This window comes from Macaca nemestrina, chromosome 14 (genome assembly GCF_043159975.1).
Source record: "Macaca nemestrina isolate mMacNem1 chromosome 14, mMacNem.hap1, whole genome shotgun sequence".
NCBI classification, from domain to species: domain Eukaryota; kingdom Metazoa; phylum Chordata; class Mammalia; order Primates; family Cercopithecidae; genus Macaca; species Macaca nemestrina.
Genome location: NC_092138.1, coordinates 116,708,303 through 116,728,891, shown reverse-complemented (window position 1 = coordinate 116,728,891; position 20,589 = coordinate 116,708,303). Strand labels below are relative to the sequence as shown.

Sequence of the window (20,589 nt, the reverse complement as noted above, 5' to 3'; positions counted from 1 at the left end):
TCTGTTCTCAGCCTCCCAAGTAGCTGGGATTACAGGCGTCCACCACCACGCCCGGCTAATTTTTTTGTATTTTTAGTAGAGATGAGGTTTCACCATGTTGGCCAGGCTGGTTTTGAACTCCTGACCTCAGATGATCTACCCACCTTGGCCTCCCAAAGTGCTGGGACTACAGGCATGAGCCACCACACCCAGCCTATCCTTTAATTTTTCAAATGGGACAAAGTCTTATCCTCGTAACCATGGGAAGAACCTGTGGGCAGAGGCGTCACTGTGACGCTTGCATCATCAAAGGAGCCCAGTGATGTCAGCACCAATGAAAGACTCCAGCACTAGGAGAGCAGTAGACGGCAGCTGGTTTGTGACACAACACAGAGCAAAAGATATGATGCTTGGAAGATAACTGTCCTCGTGGGATGGCTTTGGCTACCTCTTTACATCACTCTAACCCAGGGTAAAGGACTTTTAAAGAGGGATCTAGGAGAGTTTGGATGATTGTGGTAAAATCAGGGTTAGGGTCATCCCCTAACCTTGACCTCGGAAAGATATTGACAGACAGGCAGCCTATCAACACAGCTAGGAGGGTGCCTCGGGATGATGTTATGGAGGAGGGAACGCTGCTGCAGAGAATCTGGCTAGATGGGCCTGTCTTACCCCATCCACATGGCATTTCTAGTGATCTTGAATTTAAAAGGTGGTCAGTTTCAAATTGCAGAGGCGCAAGAACTGGGCCCAACTGAAGCCTGCCCAGGATGGGATTATATGAAGAACTGCCCCCATAGAAATACAATGTGAGTCTCATTTTCTTTCTTTCTTTTTTTTTTTTTTTTTTTTTTTTTGAGACGGAGTCTCGCTCTGTCACCTAGGTTGGAGTGCAGTGGCACAATCTCAGCCTACTGCAACCTCCACCTGCTGGGATCAAGCGATTCTGCTGCCTCAGCCTCCTGAGTAGCTGGGATTACAGGTGTGCACCACCACACCCAGCTAATTTTTGTATTTTTAGTAGAGACAGGGTCTCACCATGTTGGTCCGGCTGGTCTTAAACTCCTGAACTCATGATCCACCCGCCTCAGCCTGCCACAGTGCTGGGATTACAGGTGTGAGCCACTGCGCCTGGCCGGTGAGCCACATTTTCAATGTCCAGTTTCCTAGTAGCCACGTTACAAACAGTAAGAAGAAACAAGTGAATTAATTTTCATAATTTATTTTTCATTTAACTCACTATTTCCAGACTACAACACCCAGACTGTTACCGTTTCAGTGTGTAATCAATATGAAGTTATGAATGAGATGGTAAATTCTTTTCTTTCGCACTGTGTTTGACTTTGAGACCCCACGTGTTTTATACACTTGCAGCTTACCTCATTTCACAGCAGCTGCACTTCACACACTCAGGGACCACACGTGGCAAGTGGCTACTTTATGGCTATCAGTGCAGAACTAAAGCGTCATGTTTGTTAAATGAGTGTTCAAAAATGAAAATAACTGGGAGGCTGAGGTGGGTGGATCACCTGAGGTCAGCAGTTCAAGACCAGCCTGGCCAACATGGTGAAATCCTGTCTTCACTAAAAATACAAAAATTAGCTGGGTGTGGTGGCTGAGGCAGGAGAATCGCTTGAACCCAGGAGGCAGAAGTTGCAGTGAGCCAAGATCCTGCCACTGCATTCCAGCCTGGGAGACAGGGTAAGACTCCATCTCAAAAAAAAAAAAAAAAAGGAAAATCAGAGAATCAGAGACCTGCATTTTGTGTGGATGCACAGCCCAGTGGCATGTTCCCAATGGGCTTGTAAACCAAATCCCATGTGAAGCCTCCATCACAAACTCAGGCACTGGTGAGAGTCCAGATTTCCATCTTAAAGTCTAATGCTTTTAACTTAGACTTCATTCCCTGTTTACAAGATCTACCGTTGAGAGCACTTGTAAATTTTTCGACTGGCATAGTCTGGGAACAGATTACTCATCTTATTATCTCAGTGAGGAAGAAAGAATAAAAACTCGACTTTGGGGGCAGAATACATTATCCTAGGTCAAGATGACTTCCTCATCAAGACCTCATTCTGTTTTTACAGCCCTGCAGTGGAGAGATTTATTGCGTTTCTTTTATGCAATCAAGGCAGACTTTGATACGAACGCGGGGAGAGACAGAGTGCACCTGAAGCTGGCCCACAAGGAACAGTCGGCCCCGGGCACTTGAAGGAGAAGAGAGGCTTCCCTACTCAAGTCGCTGTCTCCTGATAGCTGAACATTCTAGAAGCAACCTCTAAGGTTGGTGTCCAAGGCCCATACATTAACTCATTGTTAGAAGATGACAAATATGTCATTTTTTATTGATTAAAATCTAATTTTTTCTCCCTTTTTCCCTAGGAGAGAATGAATTCTAAAAGAATGCTGTTATTGGTTTTATTTGCTTTTTCACTGATGTTGGTTGAGCGTTATTTCAGGTAAATATAAAATATTGATGAATCATGATCTTTAGTGATTGGCAGAGGTGGTTTTAATTTAATTTAACTTAATTATTTAATTTAATTTAATTTTTGAGACAGGGGCTTACTCTGTTGCCTAGGCTGGAGTGCAGTGGTGCCATATTAGCTCACTGCAGTCTTGACGTCCCAGGCTCAAGCGATCCTCCCGCCTCAGCCTCCTGAGTAGGTGGGACTACAGGCACATGTCACCATACACAACTAATTTTTGAAATTTTTTTGTAGAGACCTATGTTGCCCAGGCTGGCAGAGATAATCTAAACTGCTGAGTTTTGTCCAAAGCTATCAATACTACTCTCTAAATAAATCAGAAGTTCGTCTTTGTGGGACAAAGGAAAATATACATATTTTAATTATTTCATTGTTAAACATTCAACAATTATTTATTGAGTGCCTTCTAGGTGCCAGGCTCTATTCTAGGTGCTGGGGATGCAGTGATAACTAAAGTGCCTGTCATCAGGGAGCTTTCGTTCTATTTAGAGAAGGTAGATAGTAAACACACATGAAAGACAATGCCAGGGATATAATATTTTATAAAACAAGCATAATAAAAAATAAAGGTGAGCATGACATTTTAGAGGAATTATAAACCGTCTCAAGTTTCCATCTTTGTGTTTAATGTAAAAAAGACTAAAGTCAACCTGTGTCTATGCATATAGAAACGTGTACTAGAGGACACATCTGTAAACCTGCTGATGTGGTTTAGCCATTTTCCCCACCCAAATCTCAACTTGAATTGCATCTCCCAGAATTCCCACGTGTTGTGGGAGGGACCCAGGGGAAGTAATGAATCACGGGGGGCAGTCTTTCCTGTGCTATTCTTGTAATAATGAATAAGTCTCATGAGATCTGATGGGTTTATCAGGAGTTTCCGCTTTTGCTTCTTTCTCGTTTTCTCTTGCCTGCCGCCATGGAAGATGTACCTTTTGCCTCCCACTATGATTCTGGGCCTCCCCAGCCATGTGGAACTGTAAGTCCAATTAAACCTCTTTTTCTTCCCAGTCTTGGGTATGTCTTTATCAGCAGCATGAAAACAGACTCATACATCTGCTAATATTCTCTCATCTAGAAAAACTCAAATTCTTGCTTTCTCTGTACCACTCTTCGTGGTCTTCCTCATAAGCAATGCGGTGTTTCCAGAGGCTGTTTGAACAGCAGTAGTATCATGAGAGATCATGGTTTTTGAAAATGAAGGCTTTGCACAACACATATCTGCTAAGGGACTTGTATCCAAAATATGCAAAGAGCTCTTAAAATTTGACCACAAGGAAACAAACACCTGAATTTAAAAATTAAATATTAGCTTTTAAAACATTTAAAAATAAGCAGAGGAACTGAATAGAATCTCACAAGAGAAGATATACCGATGGGAAATAAGCAAACGCCAAGATTCTCAGTCTCATTTGTCATCAGGGAATTGCAATAAAAACAGGAGGTACCACTACACAGCCATTAGAACGGCTAACACCCAAAAATCTACAATCTGAAAACCAGCTTCTGGTGAGGAAGTAGAGCGACAGGAACTCTCATTCATTGCTGGTGGGAATGCAAAATGGTACTGTGGAAGACAGTGTGGCAGTTCCTTAGAAAGCTAGATACAGCTTTACCATGCCATGGAGCAGCTGTGCTCCTAGCCATTTAGTCAATTGATTAAAAAACTTACGTCCACACAAAACCCTGCACAAGATGTTTATAGAAACTCTATTCATAAATGCCTCAAACCACTAACAAACTAGATGCCCTTCGGCAGGTGAATGATAAACAAGCTGTAGTTCATGAAACGCTCCAAACCAGAAACCAACACACAACAGGAGAAGGATAAACATGCTGTGGCTCATCCGTGCAATGGAATATCACCCAACAATAAAAAGAAATGAGCTGGCCAGGCGCAGTGGCTCACGCCTATAATCCCAGCACTTTGGGAAGCCGAGGCGGGCGGATCACCTGAGGTCAGGAGTTTGAGACCAGCCTGACCAACATGGAGAAACACTGTCTCTACTATCAATACAAAATTAGCCAGGCGTGGTGGTGCAGGCCTGTAATCCCAGCTACCCGGGAGGCTGAGGCAGGAGAATCGCTTGAACCCGGGAGGCGGAGGTTGCGGTGAGCTGAGAAATGAGCTATCAAAAGTGGTAGAAGACCTGGAGGAACCCTAAATGCATATTGCTAAGTACAAAAAGACCACCTGAAAAGGCTGCATGCTGTGTGATTCTCATGTGACATTCTGGAAAAGGCGAAAACTATATTGGCAGGAAAAAGATCAGTGGTTGCCATGGGGTGGAGATGAGGGAGGGGATGAATAGGTGAAGCACAAAGGAATTTTGGGGGGCAGTGAAACTGTTCTGTATGACAGTGTAACCATGGACACATGTAACTTTGCATTAAAAAAAAAAAACCCACAGGATGTTACAGCACGAACAGTGAAATTAACATATGTAAATTTAAAAAACTAGGAAGTTTGAGGTCTCCTAGGAAGCAATGCAGACTGTGAGACAATAATCTGTATCCCACATGTACAGAACAAGCCCACTGGAAGGGGTGAGAGAAAAAGCTACTGACCTAAAATAACTTGGGAATGAGTGGAGTTTATTTTGTTTTTTTGTTTTGTTTTGTTTTTTGTTTTTTGAGATGGAGTCTCGTTCTGTCACCCAGGCTGGAGTGCAGTGGCCGGATCTCAGCTCACTGCAAACTCCGCCTCCCGGGTTCACACCATTCTCCTGCCTCAGCCTCCCGAGTAGCTGGGACTGCAGGCGCCGCCACCTCGCCCGGCTAGTTTTTTGTATTTTTTAGTAGAGACGGGGTTTCACCGTGTTAGCCAGGATGGTCTCGATCTCCTGACCTCATGATCTGCCCGTCTCGGCCTCCCAAAGTGCTGGGGTTACAGGCTTGAGCCACCGCACCTGGCCTGTTTTGTTTTGTTTTGAGACAGAGTCTCTGTCACCCAGGCTGGAGTGCAGTGGCACGATCTCGACTCACCACAACCTCTGCCTCCTGGGTTCAAGCTATTCTCCTGCCTCAGCCTCCCGAGTAGCTGGGACTACAGCCACGTGGCACCACGCCTGGCTAGTTTTTTATTTTTAGTAGATATGGGGTTTCACCATGTTGGCCAGGCTGCTCTCGAACTCCTGACCTCAGGTGATCTGCCTGCCTCAGCCTCCCAAACTGCTGGGATTACAGGTGTGAGCCATAGTGCCCAGCTGGGAATGAGTGGAGTTTAAAAGTAGAAGCAATAGAAACTGCACATGAGCACTGTGTTTGGGTCGATAAAGGTTTTTTCCCACAGGAGAATGAGTTAACAATTCTGCTGCTGCTCTACATGTATGTTTGAATCAGTTAAATAAATGAATGGGGCATGGGGGAGCAGGTTTCTTGCTGTTGGAGGGGACTTCATAGATAAGGAAGAAAGGGGCCACAATGATCCGGGTGGGAATGGATTGAAGCTGGAGACCTCAGCATGAACTCACGTTTACCTTACTGTGAACAGAGATGTTTACATGTCAAGATGTTCAAAGATATGTGGATATACACACAGGTTAGTGTTTATTTCCTTGCTGTATTAGCTGAGAGGGCCTAGGAGGAAGGACACCCCGCTAGCAATGAGCACACCTGGTGCCCAGATCTTGGTTTCTAGCACCATTCTCCAGGAAAGCAACCAAGGCTTCTTGGAGAAGTGGGTGATTCTAGATTCGGGCAGGAGATTTATAAGATGAGCCCAGAGCATCTCATAATGCCAGGAAGGATGGAAGGGATTTTTAAAACATTCTATATTTAAGGGAGTATGCCACTTAAATGGGACATGGGAGCTAACTGGGAGAGCTCCCAATGGCCAGAGCTGGAGCCACTTGAGCGAGAAAAGAAAGTAACATAGAATTATAACCCAGAGTATGAAATGAATTTCCACAAGTTCATACTGATGTAAATGAATGATTGGAGGAAAAACAAGAAGGAAGAAAGGAAGGAAGACAGGTTGGCTGGATGTTGGAAGGATAGAAGGAAGGAAGAAGGGAGAAGAGACAAATCTCCCGTATGCAGAAGAATTCTAAATCACGTCTGTAGATTCTCCACCACCAAGGACGCAGAACCTGACACCCCAGTCCTGAAATGTGAGTTGCGTGCAGTGCTTCCTTATAAAGAAAGCGGGGAGAAAGAGCAGTCTTTGCGTGGAGAGACCTGAAAACACAACCCTAGCCGGGCGGACAAGGTCAGCATCAACAGGAAGTCATGATGGGGTCTGAGAGGCGGCTGCAGTCAAGAGGAACCTGTGCAGACAGGAGGCTGAGTGGAGTGTGGCGTCCTGGGTGGGATCCAGACAGTAGGCTGACTGGCGTGTGGCATGCTGGGTGGGACCCCGAGAAAGAGAAGGAACATTAGGGGAAAACAAGAAAATCCAACCAAAATATGGACTCCCATTAATAATAGAGCATCAGTGTTGCTTCATGAATTGGAACAAAAGTACCCTACTAAAGCTAGATGTTAATAATAGGGGAAACTGGGTGAGTGCAGGGGATTCCACCTACTAGCTTTAGAATGTTTTTGTAAGGCTGAATCTGCTCTAAAAATAAAGTTGATTGAAACAAAAAAAGGGGAAATAAAGTAAAAGTAAATCATGCAAAAAAAAAAAAAAGGAAAGGAAAAACAAGGCCAGGCGCGGTGGCTCACGCCTGTAATTCCAGCACTTTGGGAGGCCGAGATGGGCGGATCACTTGAGGTCAGGAGTTCGAGACACATGGCAAAACCCTGTCTCTACTAAAACTACAAATATTAGCAGGGCGTGGTGGTGGGTGCCTGTAATCCCAGCTACTGGGAAGGCTGAGGCAGGAGAATCGCTTGAATCTGGGAGGCAGAGGTTGCAGTGAGCTGAAATCACACCACTGCACTCCAGCCTGGGAGACAGAGTGAGACTCTGTCTCAAAAAACAAAACAAAATGACCACCCCCACTGCTTTGGTGCCATGTATTTTGTGTCATTTGTCCTCCTGGAGGATTGTACCTTAATGAAAAGGATGCATGGCCAGTTATAAAGGGTTTCAGATGATCTGTTTGAGGTTAATGATGGGCTCATCTTCGGCAGAAGGGAGACAGGGACCCACACGTTAATCCACGGCACAGATCCTGCCATCTACCCCAGAACCATAGCCGGGGGCCTGGCATGTAGGAGGTGCTCACTCATTATTTGGTAAGAAATGAATAAATAAATGGATCTTGATTCTAGATATTTTGTTATTGAAATTGCAATGGGTCTTTGTTCAAATTTAAAACTTAAATTATTTTTTTTTCATTTATTTAAAGAATAAGGAATTATTCACTGGTTGGGTTGATCCATTTAGGAAATATACATACAGGATGCTCAGTTACATTTGAATTTCAGATAAACAGTGAGTCATTTTTAACAGAAGTGTGTCCCATGCAATAGTTACACGAAAAAATTATTCATTGCTTATTGTAAACTGAATGGACATCCTGTGTTTTGCCTGGCAAACCTCTCCATAGAAAAGGAATCTCAGGCCAGGTGCGGTGGCTCATGCCTGTAGTCCCAGCACTTTGGTAGGCCGAGGCAGGCAGATCACCTGAAGTCAGGAGTTCCAGACCAGCCTGGCCCCATCTCTACTAAAATACAAAAAATAAAAATAAAAATAAAAATAAAATTAGCCGGGTGTGGCAGTGGGCACTTGTAATCTGAGCTACTCGGGAGGCTGAGGCAGGAGAATCGCTTGAACCCGTGAGGCAGAGGTTGCAGTGAGCTGAGATCGTGCCACTGCACTCCAGCCTGGGAGACAGAGCAAGACTCCCTCTAAAAATAAAAATAAAAATAAAAATAAAAATAGAAAAGGCATCTCAGCCAGCGAGAATATTTGTTGTCTAAATATTCCACAAACTGCAAAGCAAGGCTGGAGGGGGTCAACTGGGTCCTAACGGCAAGAGAGGCAAGGGAAACAGAAAACTAAAGACAGCGTTAATCTCTGAAGACACCGCTGTCTGTGTTATGTGTAGGCTGGTGTGTGTGTAATGCACGTGTGTGTGCGCTTGTGTGTGTGTGCACGTGTGTGTGTGGTGAGCTTGAGGATTTGGGGGTTGGTTACAGACAGGACAGGACAGGTTGGGTGTGATGGCTCATTCCTGTCATCCCAGCACTTTGGGAGACTGAGGCAGGTGGATCATTTGAAGTCAGGAGTTTGAGACCATCCTGGCCAACATGGTGAAACCCCATCTCTACTAAAAACACAAAAATTAGTTGGGTGTGGTGATGCATGCCTGTAATCCCAGCTACTGGGGGGGCTGAGGCAGGAGAATCACTTGAACCCAAGAGGTGGAGGTTGCAGTGAGCTAAGATTGCGCCACTGTACTCCAGCCTGGGCGACAGAGCAAGACTCCGTCTTGAAAAAAAAAAAAAAAATCTCTGTCAAGGGTGATTTTTTTCTTTAGGTTACAATAACCCTCTTCAGCCAGGATGTTCTCTGCTCTGGTCATTCTGCAGGGCCCCAGAAATTAAGACCAGCATGGTGAAAGAATGAGGACCTTAAATTAAGTTCCCCCTTTGTCGCTTCATGTTTTTGAAGTCTGGTGTGGACAATTTGGATTTTGATGTGTCTTGCCCTGTGGAATCCAATCATGGAATGTCTGTGGCTAAGGACACTCATGAGAATACCATAAAAGGAGACAGTCTTGAAGTCATTTATTTTACTTAAAAATATCCCAGGGTTACTATCCTAGGCAACGCAGGGAGACCCTGTCTCTACAAATAATTTAAAAATTAGCCAGGCACGGTGGCACACCCCTGTGGTCTGAGCTACCTGGGAGGCTGAGGTGGGAGGATCGCTTGAGCCCAGGAGGTTGAGGCTGCAGTGAACTGTGATGGTGACACTGCACTCCAGCCTGGGTGACAGAGTGAAAACCTGTCAAAAAAAAAAAAAAAAAAATCCTCCTAGGGTTACAAAACAGAGGTTGCCTAATAAGCTTGCTAATAGCTTAAAAGCACAATTACACTCTAGATGAATGCAGTGTTGAAATGCAAAGGGAGGTAGCTTGTGCCTGTGGTCCCATATACCTTGGAGGTTGAGGTGGGGGGATGGCTTGAGCTCAGGGGTTTGAGGCTGCAGTGAGCTGTGATCATGCAAGTGAGAACGCATCTCTTAAAATAAATAACAAAATAAATGCAAACAGAATCAAAGACGAACTTCTGGATGCCTCCTCCCCACCTCTTTACAACATGTAGCAAAGACGCTTATGTTTGGTAAATAAATTAATTAAATCTATGTTTTTGTCTGAATATACATTCTCTTACCTGATCTGTTCATTTCCTTTTTTTATTTTTTATTTTTTTATTATTTTTTTTTTGAGACGAAGTCTCGCTCTGTCGCCCAGGCTGGAGTGCAATGGTGCGATCTCGGCTCACTGCAAGCTCCGCCTCCCGGGTTCAGGCCATTCTCCTGCCTCAGCCTCCCGAGTAGCTGGGACTACAGGCGCCCGCCACCTCGCCCGGCTAGTTTTTTTTGTATTTTTAGTAGAGACGGGGTTTCACAGTGTTAACCAGGATGGTCTCGATCTCCTGACCTCGTGATCCGCCCGCCTCGGCCTCCCAAAGTGCTGGGATCACAGGCGTGAGCCACCGCGCCCGGGCATTTCCTTTTTTTTAAAAAAAAATCTTCCTCCCAACACCCATACTCTTTCCTGACATTCTGCCTGTGGCCGTGACCTCCTTTCCCTACATCTCTTTCCTAGACCAGCTCACACCCTTCCCCACCCAGCTGAGATATCTCCTCTCCAGGAGGCTTCCCCGACTCTGATTTGGATTGACACATGTTGACAAAATGCCAAACAGGGCCTGCCCATTGCAGGCTCAATAAACATTGAACAGCCTCCCTGTAATCACTCGGTTTTCTCTTTGTACCCAGGAATCACCAAGTAGAAGAATTTCGGCTCTCCGACTGGTTTCATCCTAGGTAAGAACAAAAATTGAACAGGCTCCCTCCCTGTAATCACTCGGTTTTCTCTTTGTACCCAGGAATCACCAAGTAGAAGAACTTCGACTCTCAGACTGGTTTCATCCTAGGTAAGAACAAAAATGCCTGTTTGCGTGCACACACGAACGATATACCTCAACTTGACGTGATAGGTTTTTCTTCCCCAGTCACTAAATTCAGCTCTCCTGCGAGGTTTCCGGAATTGGAGTTTTATTTTCGAGGCTCTTATAAACAAACCAGGGTCTGCTGATCACGAACCAGGCGATGACGGTGGTCATGAAGAAGCAGATTCACGCTACCTGGCTTGGCTTTCCTGGTTTACGCAGTGCAAGAACGTCTCTTTGGAAACAGCTTGAAAATGCTACTGATGATGCTGCTTGACTTTGGTGGTAGCACTCAGGGGCAGCCTCATCCTTTGTGAAGTGTGTGTAGTGTTCAACTTTGTGTTGCGTTCCTATGTAGGTTTGGGGTTATTTACAGTTTGGGGGCTATTGTAGGCAAAGTTCTGGTGACTAAATGTAGCCCTTTTTTGTTTTTTGGTTTTTTTTCACACAGATGTATGACTTCCTATGTGAGATCCATTTCTAAAATGAAGTTATTAGGCCAAAGAATGCAGACATTTAAAATTTTGGATGTAAATTTAAAATGGCTAAATTTCCTTTTAATAATGGTACCATTTTATCTTCTTGTATACAGTGCATAAAGTATTACAAGCTTTTTTTTTTTTTTTTTGAGACGGAGTCTCGCTGTGTCGCCCAGGCTGGAGTGCAGTGGCCGGATCTCAGCTCACTGCAAGCTCTGCCTCCCGGGTTTTTACGCCATTCTCCTGACTCAGCCTCCCGAGTAGCCGGGACTACAGGCGCCCGCCACCTCGCCCGGCTAGTTTTTTGTAGTTTTTAGTAGAGACGGGGTTTCACCGTGTTAGCCAGGATGGTCTCGATCTCCTGACCTCGTGATCCGCCCGTCTCGGCCTCCCAAAGTGCTGGGATTACAGGCTTGAGCCACCGCGCCCGGCCAAGTATTACAAGCTTTTTGATGTTTGGTAAAGCTGCTAGTTAAGACCTCAATTCAATTTGCATTTCTGTAATTGTATTGTTTGAGTATTTTTTTTTTTTTTTTTTTTTAGAGACAGAGTTTTGCTCTTGTTGCCCAGGCTGGAGTGCAATGGCGTGATCTTGGTTCACTGCAACCTCTGCCTCCAGGGTTCAAGTGATTCTCCTGCCTCAGCCTCCTGAGTAGCTGGGATTACAGGTACCTGCCACCACACCTGGCTAATTTTTGTATTTTTAGTAGAGACAGGGTTTCACCATGTTGGCCAGGCTGGTCTTGAACTCCTGACCACAGGTGATCCACCTGCCTCAGCATCCCGAGTATCTTTTTATATGTTTACCATTCATTCATATTTCATCTTTCCTGTAGGTTTTTTTTTTTGTTTGTTGTTTTGTTTTTGTTTTTCTTTTCTTTTTGTTTTTTGTTTTTTTTAAGATGGAGTCTAGCTCTGTTGTCCAGGCTGGAGTGCAGTGGCACGATTTCAGTTCACTGCAAGCTCTGCCTCCCAGGTTCACACCATTCTCTTGCCTCAGCCTCCCAAGTAGCTGGGACTACAGGCGCCCACCACCATGCCTGGCTAATTTTTTATGTATTTAGTAGAGACGCGGTTTCACGGTGTTGGCCAGGATGGTCTTGATCTCCCGATCTCGTGATCCACGCGCCTCGGCCTCCTGAAGTGCTGGGATTATAGGCATGAGCCACCGCGCCCAGCCCAAAATATGTTCTTTGATCATTTTTTCTAAATACTAAAATTAGAAATCAGTAACAGAAAGTAATTTGGGTAATTTACAGATGTGTGGACATTTAACAATTCACTCCTAAATACTCAAAAAGGAATCACAAGAGAAATTAAAAAATATTTTAATGTGATTGAAAATAAAAACACTACATGCCAAACTTATGGGGTGCAGCAAAAGCAGTGCTTACTGAGAAATTTATAGCTATAAATGCCTACATTAAAATGAAAGATCCCAAGTCTTTTTTTGTAGAGATGAGGTCTTGCTATTTTGACCAGGCTGGTCTTAGGCTTTATACGTTAAGGAAAATGTATACATTAAGAAAATCAGAAAAGAAGAACCAAATAAAACTAAAGCAAGCACAGGAAAAAAAGAGGAGCAAATCAATTAAATAGAAAATAGAAGAATAATAGAGAAAGTTAACAAAACCAAAATTGGTTTTTTGAAAAGATAAACAAATTTGCCAAAAGTATAACTTGATTGACCTAGATAAAAAGGGAGAACTGAAATTACTAGAATCAGGAGTGAAAGAGAGGACATGACCACCAACCTCCAGAAATAATAAGGATTATGAGGGAATACTGTGATTAATTGTATGCCAACAAATTAAATAACCTATGTGAAATGAAGAAATTCCTAGAAAGACTAAAGAAGAAAGGGAAAATTTGAATGAGCTATAATAAGTAAATACTTTGAATTAGTAATAAAAATCTTTCTACAAAGAAAAGCCCAGAAATACAAAATGTCATTGGTAAACTATGTCAAATGCTAAAGAAGAATTAATACCAATCTTTCACAAGCTCTTCAAAATATTAAAAGAGAAAGGAGTATTTTTCAACTCATTCTAGACCAGTATTACCCTGATATCAAAACCAGACAAAGGTATCATAAGAAAACTACAGACCAATATCCCATATGAATATAAATGCAAAACTTTTCAGCAAAATACTATTATAGAAAACTGAGGCCGGGCGCGGTGGCTCAAGCCTGTAATCCCAGCACTTTGGGAGGCCGAGGCGGGCGGATCACGAGATCGGGAGATCAAGACCATCCTGGCCAACACCGTGAAAGTGCTTCACTTCACCGAAAGTGAAGACCATTCAGTCTTTCACTATGAAGTGTGTGAGCTAGAAGATATTTGTAGATGTTCTTTATCAAGTTGAGGGCATTCCCGTCTATTACTTTTTTTCTGGGAGCTTTTATCATGAATCGACATTGAACTTTGTAGGGTGTTTTTTCCAAGTTGAGCATGTGATTGATCTTCTCTATCTTTCAATATGGTGGTTTACATTCATTGATTTCCAGATGTTTAATAGCCTGTCTTAAATCCTGCTGTGGTCTTGTTGTATTGAAGGCAAATCGGATGGCTGTCTCCCTTTTTGGACTCATCTCTCATTTCTGCTGCATTGCACTGATGGGCCTAAAGCATGAGGGAGAAGCTGAAAAAAAAAAAAAAAAAAGGCATCCCCAGAAACTTGTAGGAAAAGGAGAGAGAGAAAAAGAAAGCAGACAAGGAGGGAAAAATAAAGGCATTGAGTAAGGGAGGTGATCTCCTGCCTCCCATCTTGGCTTCGGTAAATGATCGGAGAGTGTTCTAACTCTGGGCTGCCTAATTTTGAGCTGCAGTCAGAGCTCAGAAAAGGCAGCTCCTGGGCTCAAAGGCAGGTGGTTGGGGGAGGAACACACAAACCCAGGAGCCAGGTGGGCTAGGTGTGGCATCCCAACCCCCATGTGTTAACTGTGCGATGTCGGGCAACTTACTCAATCGTGTGTGCCTCTGGTTCCCCATGTGGAGATCAGGGGTGGTGGCACTCACTGCATAGGGCATTGCAAAGATGAATCCAGTGGGATAATGCACTCAAACACAGAGCCGGGCGTGCAGTTGGTGCTTTCTAAGCATTAGTCATTACTGCTCGGCACCTGCTGCCGGCGCCTCAGTAAAGCAAGCCCTGTTTTAATTTGGTTCTTGTTCCACAGAAAACGCCCTGATGTTATAACGAAAACAGACTGGCTTGCTCCCATCGTATGGGAAGGGACTTTCGACAGGCAGGTCCTGGAAAAACATTACAGAAGGCGGAATATCACCGTGGGCCTGGCGGTCTTTGCTACTGGCAGGTAGGTGCCACTCACCTTTGCCCTTTTTTATTTTGGGAAAATGTGGATCGGCATTCACGGGTCTTTGACCTCCAAAGAGCCAACCATAATCAAGCATAATTAATGATAACAATAGCCATGATTTCTGTGAGAAAGGAACTCACCCTTCCAAAACCAAAGAATGGACTCAGAGACCTGGAGAACAGTGAAAGTGAGACTTTTAATGACAGTCTTGCAAGATCAGGTGTCTGATGGGCAGGCACACCCAGCACAGCTTCAACAAGCCATTTATCCCCTAGTGCGCAGGCCCCTCCCCCAGTTGCTCATAGGCTGAGTACTGTGGGGGGCGGGGTCACAATCTTCCCAGACGTCACCTATTGGTTGTTGAGCAGGGGCTTTAGGTGTTTTCTTTAGGGTGGTTTTGCTGCATTTTGTTGCAGCCCATAATGCATTGCAATCGTGGTCAGCTCAGGGGCTCTTCAAGTATCTGACTTAGGACCTAAGTAGCTGAGCAGGCTGATAAGAACAGACAAAGCGAGCTATTTTGCAGACTAGTAAAGTTTTATCTTTTTAAACTTTTTTGACTAAACTTTTTTGGTTTGGGTGAGGGCAACTAAGGTGGGAGGCCAACAAGCAGGCATTGGCTATATAAGCTGGGGCCTAGTATATCCTGTTTCTTTTGTAGTTTGCTGACCTAAGCCGATTTAAGGCCCTTTGTCTTGGAAATGGACTACTGTAGATAGGATTTCCTTCAATTTCTGGCTGGCTTGTACAAAAGGTGTGCTAGGTTTCTCTGTCGATGGCCGAGTCCTTAACACCAGTGGGAACCTTTTGACTCATATCCATTTAGCTCCTGCTCCCTTTCTTCGCAACAGCCATTCCAAAACATGGTGGGTTTTCTCAGTCCCTCCGAGTGAGGACATTCCTTCCCACTCACCGACTCAGCTGAAGCTGTGGGCCCGACTCTTCCACACTTATACCTCCCAAGTTCCTTAGCATCAGAGGACACCCATGTTAGCGCATTCAGCCGCCTCTTCTCCTGATCATGTTTAGAAAAGTAAGTGTTGGCCGGGCACGGTGGCTCATGCCTGTAATCCCAGCACTTTGGGAGACCGAGGTGGGTGGATCACCTGAGGTCAGGAATTTGAGAGCAGCCTGGCCAACATGGTGAAACCCCATTTCTACTAAAAACACACACAAAAAAAAAATTAGCCAGGCGTGGTGGCAGGTGCCTGTAATCCCAGCTACTTGGGAGGCTGAGGCAGGAGAATTGCTTGAACCTGGGAGGTGGAGGTTGCAGTGAGTCGAGATCAGACCACTGCACTCCAGCCTGGGCATCAGAGCAAGACTCCATCTCAAAAAAAAAGAAAAGTAAGTCCCTTCTCCGGTGTGTGTTACCTAGGTTTGCAGAGGAGTACCTGAGGCTGTTCCTACACTCCGCGAATAAGCACTTCATGACAGGCTACCGCGTGATCTTCTACATCCTGGTGGACGCCTTCCTCCAGCTGCCTGACATACAGCCCAGTCCTCTTCGAACGTTCAAAGCATTTGAAGTGGACGCTGAGAGGTGGTGGCTCGACGGCTCCCTGGTGTACATGAAGAGCCTGGGTGAACATATCACCAGTCACATCCAGGATGAGGTGGACTTCCTCTTCAGCATGGCGGTCAACCAGGTCTTCCAGAATGAGTTCGGGGTGGAGACGCTGGGCCCATTGGTGGCCCAGCTCCATGCCTGGTGGTATTTCAGAAACACCAAGAACTTCCCTTATGAGAGGAGGCCGACCTCAGCAGCTAGCATCCCGTTTGGACAGGGGGATTTCTATTATGGCAGCTTGATGGTTGGTGGCACGCCCCGTAATATTTTAGACTTCATCGAGGAATATCTGAACGGAGTTATTCATGACATCAAAAATGGACTCAATAGCACCTATGAAAAGCACCTGAACAAGTATTTTTACCTCAATAAACCCACCAAGCTGTTATCACCAGAATACAGCTGGGATCTTGCATTTTCTCCTCCTCCGCAGATCCAATACGTCAAGGTTGCACATGATTCCCACAGGAAATTATGAATTACACCATTAGGTTTATGTCGAATAAATGAATCACGGCAAAGGGAAGTCTTAAAACCCTCCATTTTTTAGAGACATACAAATGTACATCCTTCCCAAATAAATGTTTCTTCTTGCCATTTTGAGCCATCTTATTTGGCTAACATAGGATAAAGAATAAAAGGATAATTACTTCACATGAATACACAGTAATGTTATTATCTATGTATTGTAGATAATGTGAAAATGCGTTTGACATAGAATGAATTTTTTTTAATGGAGAAAGACTCTAGTTGAGAAAAGACATTTGTAAAATGGAAAAGTAGCTCATGCAAAGGAAAAAATAAATGCCAGCTACTCATTAAGTCTTCACTGCGTTTTTCCACGCTGGGATACGTGTGGCTTATGGTCAACCTTGCGTATTGTCTCAGTCTGTCCAGTGTGTGATTTGACACAGGTGAGCTAGAGGAATCCAGCCAAAGCCACGTCTTACTATTATGGTTTCAAAGTGAGATATTCAGTTCCTTTTGTTAAAAAGCTGTAGGTATTGGCCGGTTGCGGTAGCTCATGCCTGTAATCCCAGCACTTTGGGAGGCCAAGGCAGGTGAATCACCTGAGGTCAGGAGTTCGAGACCAGCCAGCCTGGCTAACATGGTGAAACCCCATTTCTACTAAAAATACAGAAAATTAGCTGGGTGTGGTGGTATGTGCCTGTAATCCCAGCTACTCAGGAGGCTGAGACAGGAGAATCGCTTGAACCTGGGAGGTGGAGGTAAGATTGCGCCATTGCACTCCAGCCTGGGTGGCAAGGGTGAAACTCCATCTCAAAACAAACAAACAAATAAACAAACAAAACAAACAAAAAAACAATCTGTAGGTATTTTTTTTTTAAGTTATTTACTGAGCTCAGTGGTAAAGGTGCTCTGCCAGATGCAGACAGGAATAGAAGACAGTTTGGAACACCTGTGTCCCTGGCCGCCCACAGTCTGGCAGGGGTTGAGGCTGTGTGCTAAGAGTACATGTTCAGGGTGCTAAAAGTGACAAGGAAGATGGTCACCTGAGCTCTGTGGTGGTCAGGGAGCCAACACCTCCACGAGACGCTTTGTGTGTCACAGAGGGAGAATGTTCCTAAGTCCGTGGGCAGCAGCAGCTATGAACAGCTTTAGTAAGTGTCATGGCCCACCCCGTTACTATGCTGAAGTCCTAACTCCGTACCTCAGAATGTGACTGTGTCTGCTGGAGATAGGGTCATTAAAGAGGTCATTAAGGTAAAATGAGGTCACTGAGGTGGGCCCTAATCCCACAGGTCCTTATTAAGAGATTAAGACACAGACATATAGAGGGATGACCATGAGGACACAGGGAGTGTTGGGAGCAAGCACCCCAAAATCTGGCCATAAACTGGCCCCAACACTGGCCATAAAATCTCTGCAGCACTGTGACATGTTCATAATGGCCCTAATGCCCAAGCTGGAAGGTTGTGGGTTCACAGGAATGAGGGCAAGGAACACCTGGCCCACCCAGGGTGGAAAACCGCTTAAAGGCATTCTTAAGCCACAAACAGTAGCATGAGCGATCTGTGTTTTAAGGGTGTGTTCCTGCTGTTAGTTAACTAGCCCAACCTATTCCTTTAATTCGGCCCATCCCTTCGTTTCCCATAAGGGATACTTTTAGTTAATTTAATATCTATAGAAACCATGCTGATGACTGGTTTGCTGTTAATAAATATGTGGGTAAATCTCTGCTCGAGGCTCTCAGCTCTGAAGGCTGTGAGACCCCTGATTTCCCACTTCACACCTCTATTTTTCTGTGTGTGTGTCTTTAATTCCTCTAGCGCCACTGGGTTAGGGTCTCCCCAACTGAGCTGGTCTCGGCAAGTGGCGTCCATCGTGGGGGCTCGAATCCATGTCGAAGGGTCGCTGGAGGGACAGTTGGAATGGAAAACTAGCTGGAGGACACCCAAGTACTCTTAAAGCAACCCCCGTGGTGAGTAAGAAGGGGAGCTCGGAAGCGTCAGGGTAACAATGGGACAGATATGGGGTCTGGTTCTTTTCACCTTGGAACTTTTTCACACTGATGACGAGGAGGAACAAGAATATAGCGAAGTAACAGAAGAGATTACAGAGCAGGTTTATTTGCCAGATGAACCTAAAGTGGCAAAGGAAGGAGAGGTTCATACCTACCCTTCTGCATCCCCTCATTATTATTTTGAAGAAAATTGCCTCCCAGATCTTTCTTTTCCAGAGGACACTGGGCAAAAATAGTTGCCCCAGTGACTTGGAGCAGCGCCTCAAGTGACGACTCTTAGTGATATTCAGGTAGGAATTCAGCAAGCTAGATGAGAGGGTGATTTACAGGCTTGGCAGTTCCCTGTTAGAATACATGCCCCAGATCAACAGGGAAATATTACAGCTACATTTGAGCCTTTTCCTTTTAAATTACTCAAAGAATTAAAAGAAGTAATAAATCAGTATGGACCAGGTTCTCCTTTTGTAATGGGACTGTTAAAGAATCAGTCAGATGATTCCTGCTGACTGGGACACTCTTACTTGAGCTTGTGTAACTCCTGTTCAGTTCTTACAATTTAAAACTTGGTGGGCAGATGAAGCTTCCATTCAGGCTGCTTGCAATGCCCAGGCCCAACCTCAAATTAATATAACTGCAGACCAACTTTTGGGGGTTGGTGGCTGGGCTGGTTTAGATGCACAAGTGGTCACGCAGGATGAGGCCATAGAACAGCTTAGAGGAGTGTGCATTAGAGCTTGGGGAAAAAAATCACTTCAGGTGGGGAACAAACAGAGCGTGGAAAAAAGGCACCCTTCCTTTAGTGCTATAAAACAGGGACCAAGGGAACCCATATGTGGATTTTATAGCTCGGTTACAGGAGTCTCTTAAAAAGATGATTGCAGATTCGGCTGCTCAGAGGATATAGTGTTGCAGTTACTAGCTTTCGACAATGCTAATCCTGATTGCCAGGCTGCTCTGCGACCTCTCAGAGGGAAAGCACATTTAGTTGATTATGTCAAGGCCTGTGATGGTATTGGAGGTAATCTGCATAAAGCTACTTTGTTGGCACAGGCAATGGCAGGACTGAGAGTGGATAAAGGAAATACTCCATTTCCTGGAGCTTGTTTTAACTGTGGGAAGCATGGTCATACTAAAAAAGAATGTAGAAAAATTCAGCAAGCCAGCCTGCCAGATAGCGGAAAAAAGAAAACTGTTGAGCCTGAAATATGTCCAAAATGTAAAACAGGAAAACACTGGGCTAGTCAGTGTCACTCTAAGTTTGATAAAGAAGGGAACCTGATTTCGGGAAACGCCATGAGGGGCCCATCCCGGGCCCTGTTCTAAACCGGGGCATTTCCAGCTCAGGCTGTTCCCTCACCCCTGCACAATGTCTGTCCCCTGCCACAGCCGGTAGTGCCACAGTAGATTTATGCTGCACAAAAGCTGTGAGCCTGGGGAACCCCTGCAAAAGGTCTCAACAGGAGTCTGTGGACCCTTGCCAGCAGGGACAATAGGATTACTTTTAGCGAGGCCTAGTTTAAGTTTAAAAGGCGTACAAATACACACAGGAGTCATTGATTCAGCTTACAATGGGGAAATTCAAGTTGTTGTATCTACTTCTGTTCCCTGGAAAGCAGAGCCAGGAGAGCGCACAGCACAGCTCCTGATTGTGCCATATGTGGGAATGGGAAAAAGTGAAATTAAATGAACAGGAGGATTTGGAAGCACAAATAAACAAGGCGAAGGAGCTTATTGGGTAAATCAAATTACTGATAAACGTCCTACCTGTGAAATAATTATTCAAGGAAAGAAATGTAAAGGTTTGGTAGATATAGGAGTGGACATTTCAATCATTTCTCTACAGCCCTGGCCGTCCATGTAGCCAGTTCAACCTGCTCAATTTAACATAGTTGGAGTTGGTATAGCCCCTGAAGTATATCAAAGTAGTTATATTTTGCATTGTGAGGGGCCCAACGGACAACCTGGGACTATTCAACCAATTATAACTTCTGTACCTATAAATTTAGGGGGAAGAGATTAATTACAACAGTGGGGAGCACAAGTTCTAATTCCAGAACAATCATATAACCCTCAAAGTCAACATACAATGCATGAAATGGGGTATGTCCCTGGTATGGGACTAGAAAAACATTTGCAAGGTTTGAAAGAACCACTTCAAGTGGAAAAAGTTCCCACCAAAGATTAGGATATCA

The 20,589-nt window shown here is 44.7% G+C and overlaps 1 protein-coding gene across 8 annotated transcripts; it reads left to right on the top strand.

Annotated features, from left to right (window-relative positions):
• Window positions 1-297: 297 nt before the first annotated feature.
• LOC105471907 (glycosyltransferase 6 domain containing 1) lies at window positions 298-16,572 on the top strand. 8 transcript variants are annotated; one of them, XM_071078590.1, is made up of 7 exons: window positions 298-451; window positions 2,067-2,262; window positions 2,362-2,438; window positions 3,395-3,447; window positions 10,479-10,526; window positions 14,202-14,339; window positions 15,721-16,572. In XM_071078590.1, exons 4-7 carry the CDS (start codon window positions 3,395-3,397, stop codon window positions 16,388-16,390), a joined length of 909 nt encoding a protein of 302 aa, XP_070934691.1. In that variant the 5' UTR covers window positions 298-451; window positions 2,067-2,262; window positions 2,362-2,438; the 3' UTR covers window positions 16,391-16,572. The 8 variants fall into 8 exon arrangements, with proteins under 8 accessions (XP_070934691.1, XP_070934692.1, XP_011723019.1 ...); XM_071078591.1 differs by lacking the exon at window positions 10,479-10,526 and adding an exon at window positions 10,369-10,416; XM_011724717.2 differs by lacking the exon at window positions 3,395-3,447.
• Window positions 16,573-20,589: the final 4,017 nt, after the last annotated feature.